We start from the raw sequence: 11,676 nt of genomic DNA on the forward strand, positions 1-11,676 counted from the left end.
AAATAGAAATTCGTTATTCGTTTTTTTCCGTTACATTTTATTTTAAACAAACCTAACTATAAGCATCATAATGGCTGCTCCCATTGACTTATATTCTTACGTTAGTACACATATATCGATGGCTGCTCCCATTATAGTTGCAAAGTTGCGTTTTGATCTGTAGTGCTGCTTGTAAATTAGAACGAAACTACGTTTGTATGGGACGCGAGCGTACCTACTGGGGACTCTTAATTGGCAAAATTTTTCGAAAATCAAAATTTTCTTTCTTTCAAAGTACCTACAATTAAAGGCCTGAAATCATTAATTCTCGTTTCACCAGCGTGAAGAACTATGTCAAACCCCGCGATAATTAGACCCTTAGCGACCTCACAATGGCCGCGTAACGAGGCTCGAGGGCTCTCCTGCGCATCCTTTGAGACAGATCGTCTGACGCGCCTTAATTTGAGGGGTGAGGGGAGGGTGGTTTTAGTAGGTAGGTAAGTTTAATTTACTTTCTATATTTATATTTGTGATAGGTATGCTTTGTAAAAGAGGTTTGACCTAACTATACAGGAGATCAATCCAAAATGGGTCAGTGTGGAGAAATCAGAAACTATGAGAGATGGCAAAATCTGTTCTTAGGAACCATGGAGTCGACTTTAGATTTATTAAAAACTAACCCCCTTATTCATAAAACTTAACAAGCCTATGTTAACTAAAAAATGCTTTGTCCCTTTCTAACAAATACAAATGTCGAAGTGACAGATAAGGACAAATGAATTTTAGCGGCATTTTAAGTAAAATAGGTTTGATTGTCGTTTATGAATAAGCGGGTAAGTATGCAATTTTCCAGGAGAAAAACTATCCTATGTCCTTCCCTGTGACTCTATCTGTATACCGAATTTCGAATTTCGAATTTGTGATAACGTAACAAACAAACAGACTTACAAATTTTCCCATTTATCTTATCGCTGCAAACAGAAGGATAAACCAAAAGCAAAAACCCGCTTATAGCTTATAGGAACTTATATTTTGACATGCTAAGGTGCTTTACAAAACCCTCGGTGCGCGTGTCCGACTCGCACTTGCCCGATTTCTAATCAACTACCTACCACTACTTTTCCAACCGCTTGCCCAATCCTAAAGCCGAAATCCGAAGCACGCAATTACCTTTACCCTCACCAAGGAATCAAAGCATCTATTTTTAGCCGCTATCTAATATTGGCAATCTATACATTGCGACGATCCAAGCGTCAACAGACCCTCAAGCGCTCGGGCTTCAGCTGATCGGCGATAAAAGTTGCTGACTTCACAGACCCGGAGTGCTTCCGAGGGCTCGAGACACTTGCCCCACATTCCAAGGGGCTCTCAGCCATCATTTTCTGGACTGTATCGGCGACTCGACTCGAGTGTTGTGGGATTCAGGGGGACGTGTGAAGGACCGGCAATTTTAGATTTGAGTTATTTTTATTTGGTTTTTTTCTAATGATGGTGTCGTTGTGACGTAATGCCAAAAACCGGACAAGGGCGAGTTGGACTCGCGCACGAAGGGTTCCGTACCATTATCTATACAACATTAGACATTAGCAAAAAAAACGAAAAAAAGGAACAAGTTTGTTGTATGGGAGCCTACCTTAAATATTTATTTTATTTTAATTAGATTATTTATTTTTAAAGTGATTTAATATAAAACTAAATATTCTGTGAATATTTCAATTGTGTACCTGTTGCATTGCAAAAATATTACGTTTGTTGTATGGAAGCCCCCTTATTATTCGACCGGATGGCCAAGTGGTTAGAGAACCTGACTACGAAGCTTGAGGTCCCGGGTTCGATTCCCGGCCGGGGCAGATATTTGTGTGAATAACACGAATATTTGTTCTCGGGTCTTGGATGTTTAATATGTATTTAAGTATGTATTTATCTATATAAGTATGTTTATCCGTTGCCTAGTATCCATAGTACAAGCTTTGCTTAGTTTGGGACTAAGTCAAGGTGGTATTTTGTTTTATTTTTATATTTATTTTACTGTATTATATTAGTATTTGTTGTTATAGCGGCCACATAATTTGTGAAAATTTCAAGTGTAACTATTACGGCTCAAAAGATAGAGCCCTGTGACAAACGGACGGACAGACAGACAAACAGACAGACAGACAGCGTAGTCTTAGTAATGGGTTTCGTTGGCACCCTTTGGGTACGGAACCTTGATAACCCGGACAGACAGACAGATAGACAGCGGAGTCTTAGTAATAGGGTTCCGTTGGCACCCTTTGGGTACGGAACCTTGATAACCCAAACATAAGTGTATAATTGGTTCCGTGAACTCAAACGTGAACGTTTACCCGTGTGGTGTCGGGTTAGAATTACACCTCTCCATCTCTTCCGTGGATGTCGTAAGAGGCGACAAAGGATAGGTATAAGGTTTAAGGTATACCGTAGGCGACAGGCTAGCAACCTGTCACTATTGTACCGTTTTTGTCAAACATTAAACCTAAAGTTGCTAAAAGTGGCTCCGAAGCGGTAACGTTTGCTCTGCCTACCCCATTTAGGAATACAGGCGTGATGTTTGTGTGTGTGTGTGTGTGTGTGTGTGTGTGTGTGAACTCAAACGAAGAGTGATCAATATTTTCCAACCGTTCTCAGTTTCAAAACGTAATGCATTAAACACTCAAATCATTTCCAAAGTACGTCCTAAAGGTCAGAGCAGGTCAAGTTACAGGCTTTGTCTTTTTCAGGTTGCGTGGATAAACCCTTGTTGAGTTCCCTTTGTTCGTCTGTCTGTTTACGTTGCGGATGCTTTTACTGCACAATGGTTATTTCAGGATACGAAAGGAGAACATATTTTTTTAACATTAACGGCCTAGTGGGTAAAAGTACGCTGGTTTTAACCGATTCGCGAAATTATGTTTTTAATTGCGTTCCGCGGGTATGCGGAAAATAACAGGATTTTACTGTTTTCCCGCGGAAATCCCAAAGATAACATCGTGGATATTATTAACGCTGCGTAGGAAACACCCGCCGAGTTTCATGTCAGTAATTGTAGCGGTTGGAATTTTAAAAACCGGCTAAGAGCATGTCGGACACACCCAAAATAGGGTTCCGTAGCCATTACGAAAAAAATATTTTATACGGAATCTCCCAAGTTTAGGTATATTTTATACTTTAGGCTGCTATTTACTCATAACTATACTAATAATTCTCAAGCAAACTTAGCCGCTATAGTTTTCCTTGAAAGTTTGATATACTTACTACCATCCTGGTTTTTTTCAATTTTTCCACCGACCGCTTTAGATTTCAGAGAGGGGAGGACGCTCGATTTTAATGTAAATTTGCACTTTAAAGTTGAATTTTTCGCAAACAAATCACTGAATTGAAAAATCGTCTTAGTAAACCCCTAATGGTTCTAAAACCCTATCCAACGATACCCACACTAGGGTTGGATGAGAAAAAAAAATCACCTCCACTTTACGTGTATGGGAGGTATCCTAAAAATTCTTTTTTTGAATTTTTAATTGCACCATTTTGTCGGCATACTTTACCTATATATCCGTCCAAAACTACAGCTTTCTAGCATGGATAGTCTCTGAGCAAAGCCGCGGACGGACTGACAGACAGACATGGCGAAACTATAAGGGTTCCGTTTTTGCCATTTTGGATCCGGAACCCTAAAAAGGGGTATGATTTTATTGTTCACCTAATAAATGCGTTTTCGGCGACCTAATAAATAATATTTGTTCCTAAAATAGTAGGGTAGACCGGGGACAATAGAAACACGTTATGATTGAAACAAGTCAAATTTCTCGAAAACTATGATACCTACGGGTATGACGCAACACTCAGAACACGCGGTCGGCCACGGCTGAATCCTCGACCAATAGCGCTCGAGCGACCGAGCGGCGTGGACTTGTCGAAGAGCCATCGAAATTTTTCGCAGTCAAAAACATGAATTTGTGATCTACTATGTTTTTCTTATAACTTTGTTTACTCTTGTATTTTGACTGATTAAATTATTGGAGGGTAATAGTAAGGAATAAACGCGTGTTTTGATTGTTATGGATCAGCTTTAGAGTGTCTTTGATGAGTAATATTTGACCTTGAATTAAAAAATGTGATGTGGGGACGGTAGAAACAACTTGCTTGTGGACGATTGAAACGTTTTTATCATCCACGCGTTTTAATCGTCCCCAAAGTAACCCACTTCAAATATAAGGAGGTTCTGTGTTCGATGCACATACATGCTGTTCACAAACATTGCTGCTATTTTTGACCTAGTTAAAAAATATTTTATTTTGTAGTGTCAAATTAAAACCGCTAAATAATAATACTTTTTAATATAAATTTCAAAGGATAGTATTTAAACGCACATAAAAGACTTTTTTTATTAAAAAAAAAATCGAATCAAAATTACGGATAACACAGCAAAATACTCCACTCAAAATATAACCTAATAAAAAAAATACAAAACTGTAACTCTTTTTTTTATATAGCTTCTATTTTTGCACATCAAATATATAATTACCTATCAATTTATTTTCAGCATGTATAGGTATACTTTTTACATAACCAGCACTATTAGGGGCCAAATAAATAAGGTTCTGGTCACAATTGTACCTAACGCTCCTCATAGGCGTATAGAGGGGGGCCGGGTGGGCCGTGCCCACCCCAGTATGGTCTATTACCCACCCCAGGTTGTTGGGCTACCGATTCAAAATTATATAATACTGATATCTTCACACAAAAATCTAGGCCAGGCCTCCCCTGAATAATAACCCTAGATACACCAATGACGATCCTTCTCGCTCCGTTCGTCGTCGTACCTAATTTTCTGGTGCCAAATTTACAGTAAAAGTTATTTTGCTATGAGAATGAGTATCATCTACGCACGCTCTAGTTAATTTGCTGTGGAGTCAGTATTTTTGATGTGATTGTAGTATTTTTGTATAGTTTGTGTTGATGTATATTTTCGAATTATCTGCAGTACTAGTTTTGCTAAACATTTAGTTTATTTGTATTGAAATAATTTAATTGATGTACAAAGGTATATAAATGATGAGAATAAATTGATAGGCAATTATTTATTTGATGTGCAATTAAAAATATTCCTTTTTCAAATTCGCATAAAGGCGTTAGGTATAAACTACACATACTTCAGTATTTTCACGAGACTGACTATAAGTAGGTACCTACAATTATTAACAGATAAGGTTGGTTATTGTAAGAGCGTTTATACCTGCTGAGCTGGCAACGGTGCATTTTTGTTAGTTTTTCTCGATTATGCTGTAAAAATTGAATTAAAATTAAAAATGTATTCTGATTGAACTGTTCTTAATATATATTGTGTCTGATGCAATAATTATTCGTGATAGACTTTTATTTTCTTTAGAAACCATTCATTAACAATTTTTCGTTTATAAAGAATATATAAGTATCACGAATAATTATTGGAGTAGACACATTTACTTATATATTAAGAACATTTCTAACAGACCTAATTTTTAATTTTCATTAAATTTTTATGGAATTCATATATTTATATCAGAAAAAGTTTAAGAACATTTTTATTTCATCTTGGCATATGAACTTAAATAATTTTATAAATAAAATATCGGAGTGGTTATGATTGAAACATTGTTATAATTGAAACAAGCACTTTTGTATGAAAAATGAATATGCTTTCTCCACTTTAATTCTGTATTGTTTTGTTTACTCTTGAATCATAACTACTTCGATTAAGTTAAATTTATAAGGTAACAGCAACAAAGACAGCTAAAAGTCCTATACATTTTTTTTATGCGCGTTTTTTAAATCGAGATGTTCAGAAGGTCATAAATTGTAAAATATTTATGTTATGCATGTGGAATTTTGATGAGCTCATTGTATACTATGGTAGCGATGAAATAGATTATAACAGATAAAATTACTTTAATTTTGCCGAAAATATTAGGGTGTTTCAATTGACCCCACATAGTGTTTCAATTGTCAGCCATGTGTGGTCAATTGAACCACTCTGCCCCATTATCTTTATTACGTTATGGTCAAGTAACTATGGATGCTAGACCTTTCAAGTTCATCTTATTTAGGGACCAGATAACTAAACTTGAAATAATTTAGGTCTACATCTTTCTAACCATGAAAATAAAAAAGTTACAGGCGGTTAAGGTAAAATCGTTTCAGTTGTCCCCGGTCTACCCTAGATCTGTCAACTAAATTGAATCACCAAATAATATTAAAACGGTTAAATAAATATTATTTAAAAATTACTCGGAAATAATATTGATCATCAAATATGGGTTCCAAAATAATAGACGTGTCATTAAAACTGAATCACCAAACAATATAGAAATGGCTTCCTAAAATTAATTATAATGACTGGAAAATAATATTGATCATCAAAATAATTAAACTGAAAGGCCGGGCCAGGATAAGCTAAGTGATTCTGCCCCCATCGAGTTTGGGCTCGTAATTTTTATGGATGGTGTGGCTCTACATTTAGTAATAAATTGGCAAAATTTCAGCCCCCCAAACTTAATAGTTTTTTGTATAAAAGATAAAATGATTTTTCTTCAATATCTTCTTTTTTTTTCAACCTATCTTAGCGTGCATTACAAATTTTGTTCATTCACTACAGATGATTATTTGACATGAATAACATTTTCATTATGTCATCATCATCATCATCATCATCATCATCCCAGCCTATATACGTCCCACTGCATAGAGAAAAAAAATGCTGACTGAAGATTTCATATTTTTTATTATTTACTTCCACTTTAGGGACCGCTCTAATTTTTTCACCAGTGATACACTCGCAAATGAGCTATAACATGTATTTTTTTCAAAATTATAGCTGTGGGAGAACATGGAGATAATTTTTGTTTTACTATCCATAATATTATGTCGCTTTTATCATTTATTTGAAAAGATATTCCGCCGTGAAACTTTTGATATTTTTTTTTTAAATTAAGACCTAACGAAATGTAAGTGGCCAGTATTTAGTATGCCGCGTGCACGTTTCTCTAAAGAGATTTCAATCATTAATTCGTTTTAGGTCTTGTTGCAGAAAAATGTATGGTAAAGTATTTTATGTAAAGATATCTCCATGTTCTCCCACAGCTAAGAATATATATATATGTATAATGTTACTATAAAAATAAAAAACTTATTTATTCTAATTAGGAACATAAACTTCTCTATATGTAACTACTTAGATAAGATACGAATATAGATTCACCCAGTGCCCAGCAGTGGGACGTATATAGGCTGGGATGATGATAGATTCACCATACGAGGGCTTTTCTAGACTTTAACACTACGCTGAAAATTCTTCAAAAATAGACATGAATTCGTCCGTATTAAAAAGTAAGTTAGTTTTTGCTTAGTTTCCTACCTTATTTTTTACCAGTAGCAGGGTTCAAATTGGAATATCCTAAAATTAGAGCTAGTACTTGAGTACACCATGAGTAGCAACTTCAGAATGAAACGTTTCATCTACCGTTTTCGGAAGTTGCCATTTGAATCTTATTCGCGTCAGTTAGCGTTGATATTCCTTTGAAATTTAAAGGCAGTTAGAACGTTCCATTACCAGGTTAAAGATTTTTAGTTCGTTCAAGGAATGAGTGTAATGATGCGTGGCGTTAATGAGGTATTTAACGATGTAGTGAATGAGAAAGAAATAAGAGCTAATGAGCGAGGTCTTAATAGTTTGGAATTATTTTTGCTTGGAATGCGGGACATTTCAACTACTACTTACTTAGTAAAACTAAAACATGAAAAAACCAGTTAAGTGTGTTAGAATATCTATTTAACTAAAAATAAAATAAATAAATATCATGTGACACTTGACACCAATTGACCTAGTCCCAAACTAAGCAAAGCTTGTACTATGGACACTAGGCAACGGATAAACATACTTACTATTACTATTTGTTTATTAGTCGTAGTTCGTAGTTTAGTTGATGATCAACATAATTCATTTGGTTCAATAGCCTCAGATTCTAGAGTAAGTACATACTCATACAGACCTGCTACTACAATGTGAAGAAGACCCATAGAAAAACTGATTTCCTGTGATGGCCCGTAGATGTACTTAGCGTACAGGTTTATATGTGATAAACTGATTTTTAAAAGAACTATAGATAGTTATAATTTATCATTCATTGCTAGGTACACATGAACTACCTAAATATAAACTATTCGCTTATAAGAAGACGTTTATGTGGATATACGTCAAAGGCCTACTTAAAATTTACAGCAGGGATTACAGTCTATAATATATATATATGTATATATGGCTATATGAATTAATAGTTAATTTAGTATTGGAATAGTACTGCTTATCATATTCTAAAAATGAAACCAACATATTACAGGTTAGATATACGGGTAATTTATTAGAAAATTAAACAGAATGTACATAATAAAGATTTATAATCATCAACTTTATTTCTTAGAAATCACTTAATATATGAATAATTTATTAGAAAGGCAAACAGGAGGTAGGTACATAATGATTACCAACTTAATTTCTTAAAAATTACCTATGTAAAGAAGTAAATAACACGTTTGTGGGTAATATATCCAATATCAATATCAATGGTCAATAAAAAGTATAAAATAACGGCGTATGATTGACTTTATGGGTATATAAGCACAGTATAAAGGTGGGTACTTAACTTTTTCACAATCCGGTCCGCACTGCTCGACTCTCAGCACAAGAGTGAGTAAAAAAAGTCCAGTACTGACCGTCGGGCGGCTTTTATAGGCCATCCCCACCTTGACTCGTGAGAGACAGACAACTTACAAAATATGTTTTGATAAAATTAATTTTTAGTGGTAAAATCATCAAATAATATATTATGAATAAACAAACTTAATTTACTATTCATAAACAGGTCACAAAGACACATGGTATTTATTTTAAAATAACAACATCCGCTACTGATTTAATAACAATCAATTTATCGTGACATTATTGTGAAAATCATACTATATTTAATGCTTAAATTACTATCATAGCATAATATATAACAAGTGCGAGTGGGAAGGCATTCTTTCTTCTCCGCTAAACCGTTTGATTTCTCTACGGGTGGAGGGGTCACACGGATTATTAGACATGGCTTTGAAAAAATTTTAGGTTTGCTAATACAATTTTCCGATTTAGGGATCCCTTTACATAGTAGTATAGTGTTTGAAAGTGCTTATTTTTGTTAGAAGTGTCCCACTCCCTCCTCTCTGCAAGCAAAACCATTATAGTTGTAGGATCAGCCAAATATGTGGTCTACCAGCCTAAAGTTGATAATCGTTTGCATGTCATAAAACAAGAACGTCAATGTGTCTGTTAACTTCATCGTTCAACTATAGCGACATATTAATTTGATAGGAACTATTTTTTTTTATTCGACTCGATGGCAAACGAGCAAGTGCGTCTCCAGATGGTAAGAGATCACCACCGCCCATAAACATCTGTAACACCAGGGATATTGCAGATGCGTTGCCAACCTAGAGGCCTGAGATGGAATACCTCAAGTGCCAGTGTTTCACCGGCTGTCTTACTCTCACACTTCTGAGCTTGTTTGAAAATTGATAGACGTCTTATTTGGTTGCGGAAAAGTTTCGAATAGCTTAGTAAGCTTGTCAAGTTAACGAGTAATAATCCATTCATGAATATTGACTGCATTTTAGTACGGAACTCTACTCCAGTTGGCCAGTTTTCTTCTTTGTGTAATCCAGAAACCCTTCTCATTCCAGTGTCCCACACAACAGACGACCTGATCTTCCAGTGGGACCCCGACGTGCCGCTGGTGGTGGACGAGAACATAGAACTGCCTCAGCTCGAGATCGTCCACAACCGGACTGCTGACTGCACTCAGGTCTACTCTACTGGTCAGTATGACTTTGGAATGCATGTCACACGCAGTGGAAGAAAGGTTATGGGCCCTAATAACAGATTGTACTTGAATCGGTGCCTTTTGTTTTTCCTATAAAGACCGTTTTTTTACGCCATACAAAATTTTCCTCTCGCAGTCAGAGACGCATATAGGCCAAGCAGCCAGCAGTGGGACGTATATAGGCCGAGATGATGAAGATGGTGATACAAAATATACGTCAGTTGCACTTTTAATTTGAGGAGTGGTAGGTTGATCTAATAAAATTTACTTTCTAAATTTGTGATAGGTTGTTTGGAAAAGGCGTGCTACTATATAATGCTCATACATACATCTGCCAAAGAAATTATTGCGAATTGATAGTGAAAAAGGTTCCACCCTGCCACATGGGTTCAGTTTCCTCGATTGTACCTACTTGACAAGCAAGATTAAGGAGGTGTTATATTTCATTTGCCCTGAGCTAAGTCATAAAGCAATTGCGTCCAATTGTTTGCAAACAGGATCGACTTTAATAGCCGGCCTGTGTGCTAAGTCGAGTTTAGTGTACATCATTAGCTGTAAGTCTGTCGTAAATGATAAATGACGTCACACATAATACTAGTTTTTTTATAAAATTTTTAGGGTTTCATACCTCAGTCGTCACAAACGGAACCCTAATCCGTCTCAGAAACGCGTGGAAGTATCAAGAGATTATTATTAAATATTCAAGGTACTTACTTCCTCTGGTAAAAGCAGTGAAAATATCAGCTTGTTTCCCGTACATACATAACAAGCACTGAAAGAGGGTAATTATTTCCTTCTTCAAACAGATTTCGGTAAAGTATTGGTTATTTTACAAGCTTTTATTTAGTTTCACCTGTCCCGTTGTCTGTCTGTCTGTAATCAAATCTTGCAATTATGATAGGTTATTTTGGAGTCTTTTTGTATTTTTTATTTCAAATCCAAATTTGATACTTTTACGGTCACAGATGTCGCTAGTGCTGCAGCTAACGTAGCGTAGTAGAAATAAGCAACCTAAGATATGAATGCATAGGAGAAATTCGTGTCTGTAGGTACCTACTCCTGTCCAGTGGTAGTGTAGGGGTATGGCACGCAGCACGGAATGCTGAGGACCTGGGTTCGATTCCCAGCGCTGGTCTCTTTTTCTGTTTTTTTCTGTGCATATGGATGCAGTCTCAGTTTGTATTTTCGACAAATCTTGCAAGTTAAATTTCACCAACTTCCAGTATACTGGAAATTGGTAAAATTACCTATAGGTAGTCAGATTGACTTGAAATTTGGAATAATTATGTAAATCGCGTGACAATACAATAATCTAGTAGTGATATCCTGATAGTCTAGCCAGGGTCGTCTCTGCAGGATGGAACTCTTCAACGGTTAATAGCATCGGCTTGAAATTTGGCATGCAATGTAGTTTGGGTGACAATGCAAGTAGGTACTGCATCGACATTTCAATTTCCTTCTATGATACCTTTGCTATTTCACTGATATAGTACATATGTTTAGTTTTAACTTACATATATTTTTATCGCAGGCAACTTCACCTGTCTTGAAAGTGATATATCAAATTAAAAGCGGCGCCCTCGGGTATCCACTCTTCACACCTACATACCGACCTGCCTCATTGTCATTATGTCGGTAAGAAAACGCATATTAATTTCCACTGAAAAAAAGAAAGAAAGAAAACACTTATTTCATTACATTGTGTCTTAAGGGCGGTAAATAAGGAATTACGAACGAGAGTCTATTAGAAGCCCGAAGTCGAAAGACTGAGGGCTGTAATGAGTCGGATGTTCGTAATTCTAGTACC

At 35.9% G+C, this 11,676-nt stretch overlaps 1 protein-coding gene and 1 long non-coding RNA gene across 2 annotated transcripts in view; one reads left to right on the top strand and one right to left on the bottom strand.

Annotated features, from left to right (window-relative positions):
- Positions 1 to 11,676, top strand: part of LOC141438787 (glycine receptor subunit alpha-2-like) — a gene marked incomplete in the record, with an annotated part of 101,697 nt that overhangs the window by 81,346 nt on the left and 8,675 nt on the right. The window contains 2 exon segments of the mRNA XM_074102755.1: positions 9,730 to 9,864; positions 11,401 to 11,420. Coding sequence (XP_073958856.1) covers positions 9,730 to 9,864; positions 11,401 to 11,420 — 155 coding nt within the window.
- LOC141438788 (uncharacterized) overlaps positions 1 to 11,676 on the bottom strand; it is a 146,109-nt gene that overhangs the window by 45,345 nt on the left and 89,088 nt on the right. The gene's annotated exons all lie outside the window — the stretch shown is intronic.

The sequence above is a fragment of the Choristoneura fumiferana genome, chromosome 19 (assembly GCF_025370935.1).
Source record: "Choristoneura fumiferana chromosome 19, NRCan_CFum_1, whole genome shotgun sequence".
Classification (NCBI taxonomy): Eukaryota; Metazoa; Arthropoda; class Insecta; order Lepidoptera; family Tortricidae; genus Choristoneura; species Choristoneura fumiferana.